The sequence below is a fragment of the Solanum verrucosum genome, unplaced genomic scaffold (genome assembly GCF_900185275.1).
Source record: "Solanum verrucosum unplaced genomic scaffold, falcon-dt-bn FXZP01000311.1, whole genome shotgun sequence".
Classification (NCBI taxonomy): domain Eukaryota; kingdom Viridiplantae; phylum Streptophyta; class Magnoliopsida; order Solanales; family Solanaceae; genus Solanum; species Solanum verrucosum.
Window position 1 is genome coordinate 91,289 of NW_026019905.1, and position 21,234 is coordinate 112,522.

A 21,234-nucleotide genomic window follows, 5' to 3' on the forward strand; every position below is an offset into this window, starting at 1 on the left:
TGTACAGGCTAAGCTTACTTGTCATGATAATCATGTTTTACATTAACATTATTGATCTACTAGGGATTAAAGAAGTTATTTAATTTTATTTTAAGATTGTATATACTCGTGAAGGAGTTGAGGACCTTGATACGTTGGTTGGTCTATGGTTTGAACTCTTGAAGTTGTGTTGGAATGTTTCTAAGCTAAGCATTGAGGTTTGTGTATAAACTTATACTTGCACTCTTTTAACTGCTGGTATATCTGAAAGTTGATCTTGGTACCTAGGTTACCTCTTGTCTCTTTCCTTGTCGTGTCGGTATCCTTTAAGACGTTAAAGACTCTTGTGTAACTCGCCCACTTGTACGGATTGTTTGATCACTTGACACTCTTGTTGGGACATTGTCCTTTTTGTGGCTGTGACTTTGTCACTATTGGCATGCCTTTTGATTCAGATCATTTGCCATCTTGACATTGGATTTTTAGTCCGACTTAAGAATGGAACCTGTCCATTTTAAGTACGACCTAAAAAGCCATTTTAAATATAGTTCTTGGTTCTCTTGATTATTGGGTTTTGACCCTTCATGATACAGGGCGTCGGCCCTTCTGGATACCTGCTTGTGCTTGGTGTGACGACATGATGTATATATTGGGCGAGCCTTGTTGTTGAATCTCTTGGAAAACTGTGCTATGAGTGTTCTTGACATTTGGATCTTTAAATATCGAACTTGATACTCTTTATATATTGTTTACTTGATTTATTTATTATGTTCAATTATGCTGCCCATGACTTGAGAAAGGTTTTTGCACCACTAAGCTATATGCTCAGTGATAGTTGTTTCTATCGTAGGGAATGTTCGAGAGGATGCATGAAGTTGGCCATTGGAGATGGAGATTTTGAGAGCCTTAAGGAAGATCACATTTGCATATAGGCATATATCTTTTTTATAAACCTTGGGACTTGTACATGATCTATGTGTTGTTTATTTACATGAACTTTTGAGGACTAATTTGATCATGTCACCATGTGCTGTAATATAAGTATGTCTATATGTTTTGTTCTTTTGGGCTGTGTAAACCCAAGTCTTGTAATATACAAAATTTACTATTAGTTTTGAATGTTTGTGTGAAGCATGAATCGACTGATTTCGGTACTCGAAAGTTGATTATATTCTTGTTATCTTATCCTTAAGTGTGAGGATAATATATGCATGAAAAGCTCGTCAGTTATTTGCTTAAATTATTCAGGGAGGGTTTTTCCGTCATAAGTTAAATTCCGCGCCATGTCAATTTTAACATCAAATAAATGTTTAAATGGGCAAGATGTATATCCTTAACTAAATTGTTCGTTATGAACCTAATCCCTCTACCAGATTAAAATAAATATGGCCATAGTTAACCTCTTTTTAATGTCGCAAGTATTTAATTAGATTTCTTGTTTAAGTGGTAGTATCCTTTAGAAAGGGTCGCTACAAGTGTTGGTTTCATAGCGTAAGTTTGTGGTTCTAGGACTTTGGCTGTGAATTACCTGTATACTTGTTCGCTTTCAAAAAGGTTCTATTTAGGGTTCTTGTTCACTTACATGGTTTATCATATTTTTATTTTATGTAGATTGCACATGCATCTAGTACATGTCCCTAATGCAATGTGATCTCCCCTTTTGAAGGAATTAAGTTATGGCCTCTTCTTCTGATTGACTTATGGAAGCTGCTTGTGAAGGTTTGGGTGCCTCTGTTTCCTAACCTCATGCACTGGAAGGTGTTGGAGAACATCTCTCGAACCAATATGTTCCCCACACTAGTGGGTCTGAAGTGGGAAACCATCAGGGTGTAAGAGCTGGTCCACATCCTCACATGAGTCGTGGTACTCAAGCCATGAATCCTCCTTTTCAACAAATGGCTGAATTTTTCCACCACATGGTTGAATCAATGCATGATACCAACGGGGTTAACTTTGAGAAAATGAGGAAAATGGGTGGAGTGGATTTTGAAGGCACTATTGATCCCACTGATGCTGAACAATGACTGGAGCTCATGGAAAGGGTATTTAAGCAGTTGGAGTGTTCAGATGTTGCCAAATTTAAGTATTCTATTTAACTATTACAAAAGGATGCTTATGATTGGTGGGTAAGTGTTCCGAATACCAAGGTAAAACCTCCGGTTCTTACTTGGGATGATTTTCTTAAGGAATTTCGAATGAAGTATGTCCCACCTGCTTATTGTGATGCAAAGAAAAAGGAGTTTTTGAATCTAAGGCAACGAGGCATGTCTATTTTTGAATACGAACAGAAGTTTCTAAGGCTCTCTCGCTATGATGGAGGCATTATTAAAGAGGAAAAAGACAAGTGCAGGAAATTTGAAGATGGTTTAAATGATTCCATTAAGAAGAATGTGGCGATCCTGCAACATGAGAACTTTTGTAAGTTAGTGTCTGCTGCTTTTACTTGGGAACAACTTGATAAAGAAGAATCTAGTAGAAATGAAAACAAATTCTGAAAGCCTAGACCAGACTTTGGAGGTCCATCCAAAAGGGGAAGGTTTGATGATTCTAAGGCTGGTAGTGATAACAGGCCACCTCAACAAAGGCAAAACAGATTAGAATTTTCTACAGCTAGCACTCCAAATTATGGCCAAGGTAAGCCTCATGTTCCCACTTTTCTCATAAAGTGAAGGACTGTCCTAATCCTAATAATGCTCCTTTCTTGAAAACTGAAGGCTCAGTTCATAATCCTTCTATTAATCCTCTTCAAACTAATAGAGGTGCAAGACCTAAAAATACCCAAGCAGCAAGTGCAAGTGGAGCTAATAAAGCTAGTGGACCAAGGGCTACTGCATGCGCTTATGCTATGAGGCAGAGGGATGATCAAGATGGACAAGACGTGGTTGTCGGTAAATTTTACTTATTTGGCTTATGTGTGTTTACATTGATTGATCTTGGTTCTACACATTCCTATATTTGTTCATCAATTGTTCTTCCTGAAAACGTGAAATCTGTGAGACTTAATTATGATGTGCTGGTTGAAAGTCCTTTGGGTTATCAAGTTGTGTGTAGTCAAATTTATCGTGATTGTCCCTTTGTGATTCAAAACCTAGTCTTCCCTGCTGATTTGATTGAAATACCCTTCAAGGATTTTGATGTTATTATTGGGATGAATTGGCTTTATAAATATCATGTAGTGGTATTTTGTAGGTCTAAGCATGTGACTTTTAAAGATCCTACATTTTCACACATCATTGTACAAGGTGAAAGATCATTGACATCAAGTATTATTTCTGCGGCCTTGGCAAGAAAGTTGATACGTCAAGGTTGTGGGGCATACCTTGCTCACATAGTTGATACACAGTTGAAGAGTCCTTGTATCAAGGACATACCTACTGTATGTGATTTCCGAGAAGTCTTCCCAGAAAACCTTCTTGGATTGCCCCCGGAAAGAGAGGTTGAATTTACAATCGAGCTTATTCCTGGATCTAACCCTATTTCTATCACTCCTTATAGAATGGCTCCAGCAGAATTAAGAGAATTGAAATCTCAATTGCAAGAACTTCTTGAGAAAGGTTTTATTCGACCTAGTGTTTCTCCTTGGGGAGCCCCTGTTTTATTCGTAAAGAAGAAAGATGGCACTCTTAGGCTTTGTATTGACTATAGACAATTGAACAGAATAACAATCAAGAATAAATATCCACTACCAAGATCGATGATTTGTTTGACCAATTGAAGGGTTATAAAGTATTCTCAAAGATTGATTTAAGGTCTGGATATCACCAACTGCGTGTTAGAGAAAAAGATATTCCTAAAACTATTTTTAGAACTCGGTATGGTCATTATGAATTTTTGGTGATGCCATTCGGATTGACAAATGCTCCTGCGGTATTCATGGATCTAATGAATCGAGTATTCAAGCCTTATCTTGATCAGTTTGTAGTTGTCTTTATAGATGATATTTTAATATTTTCCAGAAGTAGTGAAGACCATGATAAACACCTTTGAATTGTTTTGAAAATTTTGAAGGAGAAAGAACTTTATGCTAAATTTTCCAAGTGTGAATTTTGGCTTGATGAAGTAGCTTTTCGGAGACATGTTGTATCAACCGAAGGCGTGAAGGTGGATCCTAGTAAGACAAGGAGTTGTTGATTGGAGACCTCCCAAAAGTCAAACTGAGGTAAGACGTTTCTTGGCCTTAGCAGGATACTACAGAAGGTTTGTGAAAGGCTTTTCCATTATCGCCTCCCCTTTGACTAAGCTCTTGCATAAGGAAGTAAAGTTTATTTGGGATGACAAATGCCAAGAGAGCTTTGAAACTCTCAAATCCTTGTTGACTCAAGCACCTATACTTACTCTACCAATTGAAGGGAGAGAGAGTATGTAGTATACAGTGATGCTTCTCACAATGGTCTAGGATTCGTTTTGATGTAAGAAGGGAAGGTTATTTCTTATGCCTCTCGGAAATTAAAACCGCGTGAATTGAATTATCCTACTCATGATCTTGAACTTCCTGCTATAGTCTTTGCTTTAAAAATATGGCGGCATTATTTGCATGGAGAGAAATGTCATATAATTACTAATCACAAGAGCTTAAAGTACTTGGGTACTCAGAAGGAGCTAAACCTAAGACAACGTAGATGGCTTGAACTCATCAAGGATTATGGCTGCACCATTGATTATCATCCAGGTAAAGCCAATGTGGTTGCAGATGCCTTAAGTCGAAAATCCTTTGCAAGCATTTCTTTGAGTCCTTTATCATTGTTCCTTGAGTTAAGAGCCATGAATGTTTGTTTCACACTTGATTCAAATAGTGCAGTTATTGCTAATTTACAAGTAAAGCCAATATTACTTGAACAGGTAAAAGAAGCACAAAAGTTAGATGAGAAACTTGTAAAACTGACCAAAGAAGTTCAAAATGGGGAAAAGCTTGATTTTACAATAACGGAGGATGGTGGCTTATTTTATCAAAACAGGTTATGCATCCCTTGTGATGACAAATTGAGGAGAGAAATATTAAATGAAGCACATACTTTACCATATGCAATGCATCCTGGGGGTACAAAGATGTACCAGACCATTAAAGAACATTATTGGTGGAATGGTATGAAGAGAGATATTGCGGAGTTCATTTCCAAATGTTTGGTTTGTCAAAAAGTAAAGGCAGAACATCAAGTCCTATTTGGTTTACTACAGCCCTTGTTGATGCCGGAATGGAAATGGGAGAGAATAACTATGGACTTTGTTTCTGGACTTCCTCGCACTCAGAGGAATCATGATGCAATATGGGTGATTATGGACAGGCTAACCAACAGTGCTCACTTCTTAGCAATCAGAATGGATTACTCACTTGAGCGTTTAGCCGAGTTGTACATTAATGAGATTGTAAGACTACATGGGATCCTTGTGTCTATTGTATCTGATAGAGACCCAAGGTTTACATCTAGATTTTGGGGTAGCTTGTAGGAAGCTTTGGGTACTAAGTTGAAATTTAGCACTTTGTTCCATTCTCAGACAGACGGCCAGTCCGAAAGAGTGATTCAAATTTTGGAGGATATGCTTCGAGCTTGCATTATGGAGTTTGAGGGTAGTTGTGACAAATACTTGCCTTTGATAGAATTGTCTTACAATAACAGTTACCAATCGAGTATTGGAATGCCTCCCTATGAAGCCTTGTACGGAAGGAAATGTCGGACCCCTCTTTGTTGGAGTGAAGTTGGTGAAAGAAAGCTTGTTGGTCCTAAAATTATGAAACAAACAGAGGACAAGGTAAAAATTATCAAGGATCGTCTAAAGATTTCTTCGGATAGACAAAAGTCGTAAGCTGATCTTAAAAGGCGTGACATTGAATATCAAGTTGGAGATAAAGTATTCTTAAAGGTGTCTCCACGGAAAAAGATTATGAGATTTGGCCAAAAAGGAAAACTTAGTCCCCGATTTATTGGACCTTATGAGATACTTGAAAGGGTTGGACCAGTTGCATATAAATTAGCTTTGCCACCGGAGTTAGACAAGATCTACAATGTCTTCCATGTTTCTATGCTCAGAAGATATCGTTTTGATCCATCTCATATTCTTCCAGTTGAGTCTATTGAGGTTAATCCTGATTTGATGTATAATGAAAAACCTATTCTAATTCAAGCTCGAGAAGTAAAGAAACTTAGGAGCAAGAAAATCCCCTTAGTAAAGGTACTTTGGAGAAACCATTCTGGAAAAGAAGCTACCTGGGAGCGAGAAGAAGACATGAGGATCCAGTATCCGCACTTGTTTCGGGACTAGTGTTAGGTAAATTTCGAGACAAAATTTCTTTCAGGGGGAGAGAGTTGTAACACCCTGAAATGCTAACCAAGAGTCACGTGTCGATACACCATTGCTTAATCACTACTGTATGTTTTACTCTCATTTTGGGAACTTGAAATGTTGTGATATTTGCAAACTTGCTTAACATAAATTGTGATCGTAATTTAAGGTATTGTATTGGGGTATTTGCGTAATATTCTAATTAGAATTATGTATAACTTGAAAGGGAGGTGAGGGATATACATATAGGTATATATGTATACATTTTGGGCAGCCAACCTTTTTTTGGAGGCAATTGTGCATGTGATAAACATCACTCTTGAGACTATATGTTTACACCTCCTCTCTAGTGAAATTCGTTTTCCTTAGCTCTAAGAAACCTGGTGTACTCTCTCTAACCATATTACTCTCAAAATCACAAGAGAAAAACTTGGACCTTTGGGCTGGAATTCGAGATACACCCTTCTCTTTGGTGAGTAGTCGAAATCTGTTTTTGAGCTAAGTAGTGTTTAGTACTTTTGGAATATGTCGTTCTCTAGAACTCCTTTTTCAGTGAATAAATATGTTTTGGAAAGCTAATTTGTATACCTACAACTCTTATGCTTATGTAAAACTCTAATTTAGCTGTTATGAATTCGAAATATGGGATGCAACATAGGACAAGTTCTGTCCAGATTTCGGATTTAGATATCCTGTATGAACAACTGTTAGTGTATTGATTCTTCTTGATTGTTTGCAACCTTAAGAGATGTACCTACATCTTTCATGAAGGATATATAGTCCAGTTTTGCCGTTTTCCTTTTCAAATCTAAGTTGCGACATGAGGTACTAGGCTAGCCAGAATTACTGTTTTGGGAGCATAGTCGTATTTGTACAGGCTAAGCTTACTTGTGACGATAATCCTGTTTTACATTAAAATTATTGAGCTACTAGGGATTAAAGAAGTTATTTAATTTTATTTTAAGGTTGTATATACTCGTGAACAAGTTGAGGACCTTGATACATTGGTTGGTCTACGGTTTGAACTCTTGAAGTTGTGTTGGACTGTTTCTAAGTTAAGCACTGAGGTTTGTGTATAAACTTGTACCTGCACTCTTTTAATTGCTGGTATATGTGAAAATTGATCTTGGTACCTTGGTTACCTCTTGTCACTTTTCCTTGTCGTGTCTATATCATTTAAGACGTTAAAGACTCTTGTGTAACTCACCCACTTGTATGGATTGTTTGATCATTTGACACTCTTGTTGGGACCTTGTCCTTCTTGTGGCTGTGACTTTGTAACTATTGGCATGCCTCTTGATTTGGATCATTTGCCATCTTGACATTGGATTTTTAGTCCGTCTTAAGAATGGAAGTTGTCCATTTTAAGTACGAACTAGAAAGCCATTTTAAATATGGTTCTTGGTTCTCTTGATTATTGGGTTTGGACCCTTCGTGATACAGGGTGTCGGCCCTTCTTGATACCTGCTTGTGCTTGGTGTGACGACATGATGTATATAATGGGCGAGCCTTATTGTTGAATCTCTTAGAAAACTGTGCTATGAGCGTTTTTGACATTTGGATCTTTAAATATCGAACTTGATACTCTTTATATATTGTTTACTTGATTTATTTATTATGTTCAATTATGCTGCCCATGACTTGAGAAAGGTCATTTGATGATCTGAGGGTTCCGAACCTATAGTTTTTGTACCACTAAGCTATATGCTTAGCGATAGTTGTTTCTATCGTAGGGAATGTTCGAGAGGATGCATGAAGTTGGCCATTGGAGATGGAGATTTTGAGAGCCTTAAGGAAGATCACATTGTATATAGGCATCTATATTTTGTATAAACCTTGGGACTTGTACATGATCTATCTGTTGTTTATTTACATGAAATTTTGAGGACTAATTTGATCATGTCACCATGGGCTATAATATAAGTATGTCTATATGTTTTGTTCTTATGGGCTGTGTAAATCCAAGTCTTGTAATATACGAAACTTACTATTAGTTTTGAATGTTTGTGTGAAGCATGAACTGGCTGATTTCGGTACTCGAAAGTTGGTAATATTCTTGTTATTTCATCCTTAAGTGTGAGGATAATATATGCATGAAAAGCTCGTCAGTTATTTGCTTAAATTATTCAGGGAGGGATTTTCCGTCATAAGTTAAATTCCGCACCATGTCAATTTTAACATCAAATAAATGTTTAAATGGGAAAGATGTATATCCTTAACTAAATTGTTCGTTATGAACCTAATCCCTCTACTGGATTAAAATCAATATGGGCATAGTTAACATCTTTTAAATGTCGCAAGTATTTAATTAGATTTCTTGTTTAAGTGGTAGTATCCTTTCGAAAGGATCGCTACAGGATTCCTGTTCCTATCACAACTCATCCATTCTAAAATTATAAATAGGGTCCTCATAATTCAAAAAAGGGACCAAGAATTTTTAACTAGAAGCTAGAGAAAGCTCGTGGTTTCAAAAGTAGCAGATTTCTCTACAAGTTCAAGAATTTAGGCGATCAAGATCAAGACCACCAGATTCAAGATCAAGCTCGAAGCCTTGAATTCAACTATAAGTCAAGATCAAGATAAAGTTCAAGTTCAAGTTCATCGAAGATTCAAGAACAAGCTCCAAAGCCCTTGAATCCAAGATCAAGTTCAAGATCAAGATCATCAAGTTAATGATCAATTCCACAAATCAAGATCAAGACTACAAGATTCAAGATCAAGCTCGAAGCCCTTGATTTCAAGTATAAAGTCAAGATAAAGTTCAAGTTCATCAAAGATTCAAGAACAAGCTCCAAAGCTCTTGAATCCAAGATCAAGTTCAAGTCCATAATAAGTTCATCAGATCCACAAATCAAGATCAAGACTACAAGATTCAAGATCAAGCTCTAAACTCTTGAATTCAAGTATGAAGTCAAGATCAAGATCAATATCAAGTTTCGATTTATCAAAGATTTAGGAACAAGCTCCAAAGGGCCTTGAATCCCAAGAACAAATTCAAGATCAAGCTCAAGAGCCCTTGAATTATATCTGAAAAGGCGAATTAAGAGGAATCATAGAGATTGTAACACTCGCACTTTGAAATTAATAAATACGATTGTTGCAATACTTTTCCATTCTTGATTATTATTTTCTCGACGCGAATTTTACTATCTACACACATACCCAACGTTTATATGAGAAAAAGGTATAAAAATTATCTCAAACAGAGCTCTCTATCCTTAAAATTTATTTTTTAGTAATTAAAATCAATATAAAATTTAACCTTCAGGGACCTTCACTTCCATGGGCCGCTCTTCGCTCTAGCGCGACACCTGTGGATCCACTTCCAGACTTGTGGGTCCTCTGTTGCGGTCCCTCCTTCGTATCGATGAAGCCCCAACAACGACTAGTTTCAATAAAAAGATCATAACTTCCTTATACAAACTTGAAATGCGGCAATTATTTTTGCTATGGTTTCCAAATTACGATACAGATCTAATGGTTCAATACAAACACCATTTGAAGTTGGTTTACGTTAAGTGGTACCATTAAACCTTAACACGTTTAAACATCAATCTTCGAACAAGCATTCAAAACTCATTTGAGATCCTCTGGACGCAAATGAATAGTACAAATAGATCATAAAACATATTACAGACTTGTTGGAATCATCAAATCACTCATTTGAGGTTTTCTTGACCAAAATTTGATCATGGTCAAATTTAACTTCCTCAAAACTCAAAAATTCAATTAAAAGGCCTAAATCACTCCCGAACATACATCATGACCCGAATCAATCATTCAACTAAATCAAAAATCATTTTTGGAACCTAACAGAACTATCAGAACTCAAAATCTACCTCACTTATCTAAAATATGACTATAGTCAAACTTCTTAAATTTCAAACTTGAAAATCTCAATCAATCATTATTTTATCACCTTGAAAATTGTGTCACCCATTCTTGCAAGTCATAAATAACATAATGAAGCTATCAAAAGGTTGAAAAAATAGTTTCAAAAGGAAAAACCTACCATGCAAGTCATTACATCACCCACCATTTAAATATTATTCATTGATCTAGAACAGACAAGAAAAATACCGAAACTGTCGAGCAACTGAAAATAGTAGACCTCATATAAGCACTCTCAAGAAAAAATTACATCGATACTACTGCTTATTCCCCCTAATCGTTAGAGTCTCTTTGTTTTAGCTCCTAAGATTGTACCTCCATTATTCCAAACCAAAACTCGTCAAAACAAATGATTTTCATATGTTTGAACTATCTTTGTTCGCAAAATTTGATTTGATCATAATTCATAAATCATAGTTGTCAACATAATTGTTTCATCAAAATCCATCATAGACACCACAATTTGATAAATGTAGCTGAAATATATATATATATATATATATATATATATATATATATATATATATATATATATATATCCTTTATGGTATATAGAAGAAAAAACCTTAGTAACTATATTACAGGTAATCAAAAAATTAAATGAGGATTCAAAAGAAAAAATCATAAACATAATTACCCTAAGAAAATCAAACGCAGATTTTTACAGGTATGAAATAAACTATGACTATGATATATATATATATATATATATAACATTATATTTGAAAAGAAATTGTTGGATATAAAACATAATAATTTTTTTCCTTTTAATAAGGATTATTGTAATAAAATGTAATAGGTTTTAGATAATTGTGGTATCATTTTTTTTATCATGACTATCTATTTGTTGCCTCATTTATATCTTGACAACTAACATGAACACATTATTATTCTTATATTTATCTATTCCATTCCGTCTTTCGCTATTTTTATTCTCTTATTATTGACTGAAGTCTCCTAAATATATAGTCAAACCTTCGCTTCTGCATTTTGTAAAAATTATTGTTGTCGTTTTAAAAAAAATAGATTTTGGTGTCTTCTTCAAAATTGCAAAGCATTTCAACAAGTTATCATTATGTTGAAGCAACACAACACTATTTCGATATCATTATATCAAATTCAACAACACTATTTCGAAAACATTGTATCAACTTATCAAATTATGCGTAACACTATCTCATTATCATTATATCAACTTCTCAAAATTTTGAGTCAAATTTTATTATTTCTAATTTTATATTATATTTTTTTTATTTAAAATTTGCATTGTTCACATTCTTATTTAGAAGGTCTGCATAGACAAAATGCCATAAATAGTCCCTTAACTATACTTTTGTTAGACTCAGTCTTTCAACTAATCAAAAACTTATTAGATTTGGTCCATTAACTATACCAAAGATAAGTTTTTGAATACTTAAATGACTAAAATCGGTGAATGTATAGTTCAATGACCAAAGTTAATAAGTTTTTGAATAGTTACAACATTAAATCCGACAAAAAGTATAGTTGATGGACTATTTATGACATTTTCTCGTCTTCTTCTTCTTCTTCTTTTTCTTCTTCTTCTTCTTATACTCCCTCCGTTCCCTGATCCATGCCTCCTTGGCACATAAATTGAGATAGTGGGAGTGTATGTTAAGCATATAGAAAAAAGAGAAGATTAAAGATCCCTCTAGCCTCTATGAGCTCCCAAACCAAAATTTCACATTCGATGAATTTGGATAATTTTTATTTAGAAAATATTTATAAATATGAAATATCCGTTTGATAATAATAATAACTAGTAAAAATTAAAGGAATCCCATAGTGTAGGATATAAATTACATCCTATCCCAACTAATTTACATTTTACAAAAAATCCCTTAAAAAGGTAGGTGAATGATACATAGCTACCGTTATGATACATTATCACGGATACACGCTAAATAACTTAATGTCGCGCTAAAAAAGGAAAAAAATGTAATAATTAATTCTGTTAATTTAATTAGCTTAATTTACGCCTAACTGATCCTAAACATTCCTTATCTTAATAGGTAATCTACTCAGACATTACAAAATTTCAAATTTCAAAATTATATCTTCTATATTGAAGAACAATTTGTGAACATCCATCGATTTAGAAAAAGCTAGAAATACGAATAAAACTCTGATTTTTTGCTAATACAAGATGAATATATCAATTTTACTGATGCATTCAGGAATTTGGGTCAGCGAAGTGAAATATGAAAGTTACAAAAGTGACAAAATTGTTGTTGGACAATCAATTCGTTTTTGAATCTCAAAGCAGCAATTTCAGCCGAGTTGGATATCGATGTATCAAGGAAAAACATTGAAATTAGTTACATCGTAGAAGGTAACTCGTCTCCGATGAAAATTAAGAACGACATGGGTGTTAAACTTTATTTAGAAGTGAAAAAAAGTGAGCCAAGATTTGCAATGTATCCATTATGCATTGACACAAATGAAAAGATTGGCGGTGATGTACATAACTTTGATGGAACATGTAGAGAAATTACGTGTGTAGAAGGCACAACACAGGATACAGAAGCTCTTGCGGTGGTTGAATCAAGAATTTGTGATTCGTATTATATTCCAGAATTGGAAGTTACAAATTACATAATTGATTCAAATAGAATAGAGGTGAAGACAGGTCAGTTATATAAGGATAAACCAACACTCGTAGATGTGATGGTGAAATATAAGATAAAGAACAACTTCAATTGCAAAGTAAAGAGATCTAATAGACAAAGGTATGCGAGTATTTGATTTGTTTTGTGAAGAACTGTGGTTGGATTCATTAGATCTATAAATGGTGATACCATTATTTTGTTTTAATGTATGATACATTATTAAATAGAAAGTCATTGATTTTGATTTTTTGTTTAGTTCGTTGAATATGATTTGTGGTAGATTGATAATGATACATTATTTGTTGATACATTAAGTTAATATTGTTGATACATTCAGATTAGACTGTTTAAACATTAAAGAATTTAATTGCAAAAATCATGTTGCCGATACATTCCGTCATTTTGTGATACATGATTCATTATTTTATTTTATTTTGAATCTGATAAAAAATAATTGTGTTGGTCGTTAATATTATTGATACATTGAGTTAATAATGTTGATACATTAAGATAACACTATTGAAACAGTAAATAATCATGTAGCTGATACATTCAAAAAAATTGTGATACGTGGATAAATTATTATTTTCTGAATCTGATACAAAAAATACATCATTCTTTGGTTACTTTGAACTTTAGTGTTTTATATATTATAACATGTAACTGCTATATGTATTAATATGATGAAAAAAATTGTACAGTTATGTGTTGGTATGCTTTTCGGATGAATGTGGCTGGACTATGAAGGCTTTCTGCAAAAAAAAATGATGTTTTCAAAGTTAGATACTTCAATAGTGAACATACGTGTCCAATGCGGGATAGGGTACTAACCAAATTCCAAGCAACAATCGGGTTTGTAAGTGGTGTGACTGCTCCCAAATTGGTCAATCATAAAAGAATTCATACTCCGAAAGATATAATTGTTGATATTAGAGAATTCTATGGGGTTCAAATATCTTACCAGCAGGCATGACGTGCTAAAGAACGTGCACTAGAAATGATAAGGGGTAAACCATCGGCTGGATATAGACAGATGCCGAGATACATATACATGCTAAATACTATTTATCCAAATTCTTATATAAGGATGCAGAAGACTGAGGAAGATGAATTTATGTATCTGTTCGTAGCCTTAAGACCATTGATTAGGGGGTTCAATTACTGCGGACCAATAGTTGTTGTCGATGGTGCACATTTGGGCGAAGCTTACAAAGGGACATTTGTATCAGCAAGCACACTTGATGGGGCAGGTATGTATTTTTTGTAGTTGTAAGGTGTTTGTAAATGTTATGTATCAAATGAAATAATATGTGTTGCTCTGTAATTAGGTTGCATATCTCCATTGGCATATGGTGTTGTGGACACTGAAAATGACTGTTCTTGGACATGGTTCTTCGAACAATTCAAAAATGCATTGGGCGAGCGTGAAGAAATGTGTGTTGTATCAGATAGGAATGAGAGTATTATGAAGAGTGTAAGGATTGTGTTCCCAAATATACCTCATTATGCATGCATATGGCATCTTTGGAAGAATGTCTGTGAAAACTTCAAAAGGAGTAGAAACACCCTAAGTGATCTATTTTACTCTATGGCCAAGGGATACAGAAAAGAGGATTTTGATAAATTGATGGCTAAGGTTGATAAAATTGATCACAGGGTTAAGGAGTACATTGAGGATGCAGGGTATGAGAAGTGGTCGAGAGTTCATTCAACAGTAAATAGAGGTAGAATGATGACTTTGAACATTGCGGAATTTATCAATGGTTGTCTTGTTGAAGCACGACAATTGTCTATATTAGAATTCTTGGAAGAAGTTAAAATTCTATTTGGTTCTTGGCATTGCAAAAACAGAGAAATAGCCTCTTATACAAAGGACACATTGGGGAGAAGATTTGAGGAGGTATTGATTATAAACGCGTCTAAAAGTTCGATGATGGAGGTATGTGTCATGATACATTATTTTATATTCTATGTATATAATTCGGTGTATCATTCTGCTGTTTGAACATGATTTCTTTGAAATAATTTTATAGGTGCCTTTTTTAATGTACGCAGGTTGTTCCATCATCTGAATTTATTTTCTCGGTTTATGAAGCTGGAAGAAGATACATTGTTTGTCTTGAGCGGAAAGTATGTTCTTGTGGAAGATTTCACCTAGATGAGATACCTTGCGCACATGCAATCGTTGTTTTAAAGGAAAAGAATGTTAAAGATATGCATCTATATTGCTCTGATTACTACAAGCCTGATGCATTAGCAAAAACATATGAGATTCCAATGGTTCCAATGCCAGATAAGGAAGATTGGTCAGCTCCTGAGGATGTTGTAGCTGAAACTGTGTATCCACCTAGATACAGACGATTAGCTGGACGACCAAGGAATAGAAGAAAACAGAATACAGATGAAAAGATTACAGTGAACACAAATTGTTGTGGACAATGTGGACAAGAAGGTCACAACAGAAGAACTTGTACTTTCTTTCCAAAAGAAAAGTGAAATCATCATAATATTTATATGACATTAATGTTTTTGTTGAACAATTTTTCACGTAAACAGTTATCAATGTTATTAATCAGTATTGCTGTTCAAATATAATTAAACTGTATTGTTCATATTTGTTATTAATAAGTATTGTTGTTCAAAAAAATAATTTGTTATGATTTGTGTATCAATGTTAATTCTGATAAATAAATTTTAAGGTGCAATTATAAATAAAATGTTGGTTAACTTATAAGCTAATGTATCATATGCATTAAATAATAAATAATTTCAGTAATGTAAATTCCTACATCAAATTATATAACGTTTGTTGTATCATATATATTAATTGGTTACCGTATCATTTACATTAAAACATACACAACCTATATGTTAGCAATAAGCTATTAAACGTGGATCATATACTATATATATTATGATACATACATTAAACAATTAAGTTTGTAAATAGTTTATTTAACACAATAGTTATGAATCGTGTATCATATACTATATATATTATGTTGCACGTATAATATTAATTATAAATAATGAATCATATACATTAAAGTTTCAAAAATCTATTTGTTAGTAATATGTTATTATATCTGATTACTTAGAAGATACATAATAACATAATAACAATGAAAACATGTATCAGCTACTATATATGTTATATACTGCACTTTTTCTTTATGTAATGCAATAATGTGTCTGAAAGTTAACTTTTTATAAGCAAAGTATGTTGATCCATACAGTATCAAAACAGACTAAAACATGAGTGAAATTGTCAAAAGGATAAAAAAAACACTGTCTATGCATAGATACTTAATTACTACACTACGTGAACCAAAAAACACTCTTAGGTTTTGGTGGATCATCATTCTCACTAACGTATGCACCCTTAGCCTTCTCGCTATCATAACTCCACAACAATGCTCCATATCTTTTGCGTAGGTATTCAGGAAGAAAATCAACTAATGATGTTTCGATTTGGTCGCTCAGATACTCCGCAAATGTAGCAACATATAACCCACAGTCTCTACAAAAATGCAGAATATCAATTATAAACTTAAATATACATGATTCAAAAATAATAAAAGCACAATACTTACAAGTTGTCACTCTTTTGTTGCATAATGTCTTGGGAAAATTCAACTATGAAAGGAACTTGTGCCTCCAAAAGTGAACCAGGATTATTGTCCTTGTACGCATCACAATCAACAAAGTTTGTTTGCTCAGTTTTTTCAAAGAATCCACTGTCCATGAGGTAAAAAGGAAGCATTTTAGACAATATCAGCCATCACCCAATGAAATTATCCACCACAATTAATCAGGATGTAAACATCGTCTACAAGATGCCATGGTAAAGCAGCTGGGATTTCAAAACCTTTGATGATGTTAGTGATTGACCTCTCATATACAGATACAGCTGAAGCGCGATCAATGTGTTCTTGGGTACTAATAAGATCATCATCATTAGCCAGGTAATACCTTTCATAGGTATTTTTGATGTGTGAGATGAACAAGTAGTTGGCTGTTGTGTATCTGTATTGATTCATGCTGCAGAGTTTTGATTTTTTACGGAGATAGTAAAAAACAACATCGATGTGCTATAAAAAACATGATAAACGAAATTAGAAACTTGTAAAAAGGGTCTATGATAGAATTGATACATTAAATGATAATCTAAACAAATACTAATTTGATAGTTTATTTGATTGTATCCGAGATGATTTTTTGTAGCATGTTGTTCTATATCAATGTATCTGATACATGCTTAAATTGTTTCATTAAGAACTTTACCTGATCAGTCCAACATTTGTTTGGTTGTGACATGGCATAGAACCAGTTCTTGTTAATTGGAAATGCAACAACAAAATCCATCATCTTAAATTCAAAAGAAGAGACTTTTGATCTGTATTTATCCTCCGATGGTTTCCTGTGATAATATTTGTATTATTAATTGGTTACATCAAAATAAGTTAATCCAAACATTTACAAAATATATGTATAAAACTTACTTATTGGCATGATTTTTGAGAAGCCCCTTGGTTAACCACTACATATACTCATCAATTAGTTTAGACAAAGGTTGATATGTAATCCCACATCCTTCAAATGGAAAATACAGACGAACATCGTTATCCAATTTTTGTTTTCCCATATCACTTGACCCAAAAGAAGTCACGTATGGAGATTGAATAATTCTTGAAGGCATCCTGTTTCTAGGCGTAGGAGTCTTTGAATGACTTCTAACAACAATTTCGGTGGTTGGAATATCAGTGGGTAATTAACTATCAGATAACAAATCACGACTGCCAGTTAAATCCTGTGGATTGTAAACACACAATGGTTTAGCAGGAATAAGAACTTTTCCTAGATCGGATACAAGTGCATCTATTGCTGCTTGAGTTGAGGGCGATATTGTTGTTGATGTGGAAGAATCCTGTATTAGAAGATATTATATTTTTTTTAGTATCATTGCATATAATGAATATTAGTGTCATGATGCATAATTGATAAATATACCGATGTATCAACTTTTATTCTAAAAGGCATATAATGACGGATGTTGTGTTGAACTGTGTCAGCACCATCTTCATCCATGTTTACTTCATTTAAAGCTTGTGGGGCTTGATGTTCTTCATCATCCTGAATATAAGAATGTTGTATGTATCAGTTATCCATTATACTAATTATGTATGATATATATATATAAAAAAGAGGATAATGTATCAAAGAAAATTGTAATGTTTAAAGTTTTGATCATACCGATACTTTCTTAGGATCATTTGCTTCAGTATCAACATGAGTACTTTCATATGTAGGTTGGAGCTCTGAAACACGCTTTATTTGTTATTGGTTACTGATAGTATGATCAATCTATATTTGAATTTTTAATAATAAAAAAGGTGTTAGCATAATTGTTACTGAAACATTATTTAACATAAGTGATGAATATAAAGTTGAAATATATAACTGATTAATGAGATAGAAGATTCGGTGAATCACCTTAACTATATATATGATCCATATGTGCTGATACATATGATTATGATTCTTAATACATACTTAATGTATGAGGTATAACGACAATTACAAACAATGTATCAGATACATACCTCTGCATTGACATTAACTTGATGTCCACCCTCATTAACAGATACACCAACCTCAAAATCAGCTACACCAACTGCATCAGCAAAATCAGTCCGTATATGTGAAGATGGTTGTTTATTGCTTGATTGAGGATCGACTTTGTTGTTTTCCTTGTGTCGAGTTAGCATCAACTGTGAGTGCTTTTCCTTTATCAAGATTACAAGTTCCTCAAATTTCTTGTCAACCTATCAAAAAATTATAAAAAAACAACTACAATTAGAGTCAATATAAAGAAAAAATAATAAAATCGAAATAATTACTTACATAATTCTTCAAATGATCTTTCAGTTCTTCAATATCTGGAATTACATAGTTGACTTTTTGAGCATCTGCAGAACCGTGTACATTAGCAGTCGGTGTCGGTGGACCATCTGAAATAGGAAATGACTGATTTAATGACACATTGGACTGATCTGGCTGACTGGGTTCTGACACCTTTGTTTGAGGTGTATCCACTTTCTTTCTTCTTTTTGGTGGTGGTGGAGATGATGTATCAGACACTCTAGATGATCTCCTTAACAACTGTTCGGGAGGTCTTGTGGAGAAATCATCGAAATCAGCAATGTCATTCAATTGAACTATCTTGGGATTGATAGATGTTGTGGTGGGTGAAGAAGGAGGATCATGTTCATCTTCAGGTAAATCAAAAGTTGCAAGTTGCTCCGGTGTTGGCACAATGTTTGAACATGCATTCTGAAAAAAATAATTTTTTTAATATTAAGAGATAAAATTATGTATCCTAACACAGAAAAAAATGATTTTAAAAAGACAAACTTGCAACCTTACAACTATATACTTAATTATGTATGAAATGTAATATAAAATGGGATTCAATGTTACCTCTTGAAAAATGCTAGTCATAAGCATTTCAAACTTTGGCTTTAAAGCCACAACCCTCCAATTGCAAATTCTAGGGATGACATTCCGTTCTTTGACATCAATTTCAGGATTTAATTGGGATGCAAATTCATATGTCCATACGTTAAGTGAATAAGACATGCCATATAACCGATACAACTGTTTGTTAAGATTGAAATCCTGTCGGAGTGAATCCATGAGCTTTGTGAATACAATTCGTCCCCAAGGATATACTTGATATCTACCATCTTCAACCATTAAGAATTCGTTAACAGATATTGAAGAATCACCAGTTTGAGCCAAAATGAATGTATGGAGAAAGTACAGGATAGCCATCTGGAGTGCATCCTGATTATTCTCCCAGTTGCCATCAGAAATCGTTGGACTAGATGATTCTTGCTTACACTTTTAACTGCACCAAGAAAATATTTTTGGAATAGCCTACAGGGAGTTGATTCTGGGTATTCAAAGTCTTTGGTATTGCCTTTACATTTAAGACCAGTTATTATTGCAAATTCTTTGATACCAAATTTCAAGATACCCCCGTTTGCATGTCTAATATGCAACACCTTTGAGTTGCCTTGTTCCAATTCTAACAACAACAAACATTTACTGATTTGACCCTGAAAATTACATTTAGGAATGTCTAAATAGGGTCCAAAAATTGTAGCTCTAAACAGTTCAATTACATCATCCCCTATAGACTTCTGGAACTCCAAAAAAATTGTGTTAAAAGGGACACCAAACCTTATGGCATGTGTTGGTACCTTTTTTATAACATATTTGATTGACTGCAAAATGAAAAAGAAAATTATACTAAATAAAAACACCAAATCACACTACACAACAAGTAATGATACATAATAAAAACAAATTGATATATAAAAAAATACATGCTACCAGACTTTAACAGAATCGTATTATAAAACTTGATACATTATACAGAAGGATGCCTTGTATGATATATTATTAATAGTGCCTTTTTTATAACATATCTGATTGACTGCAAAATGACCAGATACTATTTATAATGACATCTTATGATACATAAATAAAAACACCAAATCACACTACACAACAAGTAATGATACGTAATAAAAACAAGTTGATACATAGAAAAATACATGTTACCAGACTTCAACAGAGTCGTATTATAAAACTTGATACATTATACAGAAGGATGCCCTGTCTGATACATCAACGACTTTTTTGTTAAATTTGACAAGTCTCTATTTCATATTGGAGTTTGTCATGTATCATTTTTTTCGATACACATATAAAACAAGGGTTTTATAAGTTTCGACTAAATCTCAAATCAGTATGTATCAAACTAAGGTAGGGTTTTTGAATGTATCATGATTTAACCCAATAAACAATATAATACATCCAATTAATGTATCAGTCAATTTCAGTCTAAGATATCAAAAGCAATACAAATCACAAACAAGTTTAATAAAGATTAAAAACACATACTCTAGGCAATGCAGGTCTGGAAATAGCGGGTGCTGCTTTTCTTCCCCCTTTTTGGGGGGGTTTTTGCAACCTTTGGTTTAGATGATTTTGGCACATCTTTGGTCGACTGATTAATCAAGTTTAATGGGTCATGCAAACTTTTTGATCTAATTTCTGCCCAATTTTATATTGTTCGATTAGTATTAGAAAGATTTGATGTAGGATCAGGATTCATATGTATCAAGAAGAAGAAATCGAAACAAAATAAAAATTGAAGGAAGAAGATGTAAGCTACAATGGCAGACTTTGGGAGAGAGTACGGAGAAGACGAAGTTTGAAAAGGGTTGGCTTGAAAGAGAAAATTTTTGAAAATCAATTTGGGATAATGATCTGTAACTGAAAAAATATTGGAGTGAATTTAGGGAGAAAAAAAAGGAGTGACATAGGGAGTGGTGAAACGTGTGAGGTAAAAAATAATCAGGTATCTGACAGATTTGATATTTAA

General features: G+C 33.7%; 1 protein-coding gene and 2 pseudogenes across 1 annotated transcript; 2 read left to right on the forward strand and 1 right to left on the reverse strand.

Moving 5' to 3' along the window:
* Positions 1–12,316: 12,316 nt before the first annotated feature.
* On the forward strand, positions 12,317–13,752 carry LOC125821166 (uncharacterized; annotated as a pseudogene).
* A 615-nt stretch (positions 13,753–14,367) lies between these two features.
* On the forward strand, positions 14,368–15,275 carry LOC125821176 (uncharacterized). The gene is made up of 2 exons (XM_049500592.1): positions 14,368–14,718; positions 14,835–15,275. Exons 1-2 carry the CDS (start codon positions 14,368–14,370, stop codon positions 15,273–15,275), a joined length of 792 nt encoding a protein of 263 aa, XP_049356549.1.
* An 822-nt stretch (positions 15,276–16,097) lies between these two features.
* LOC125821185 (uncharacterized) lies at positions 16,098–20,475 on the reverse strand (annotated as a pseudogene).
* Positions 20,476–21,234: the final 759 nt, after the last annotated feature.

Coding starts and splice junctions, on each gene's coding strand:
- LOC125821176 (XM_049500592.1), top strand. CDS start 14,368: ATGGCCAAGGGATACAGAAAAGAGGATTTTGATAAATTGATGGCTAAG. Junction 14,719..14,834: donor CTAAAAGTTCGATGATGGAG/GTATGTGTCATG, acceptor TAATGTACGCAG/GTTGTTCCATCATCTGAATT.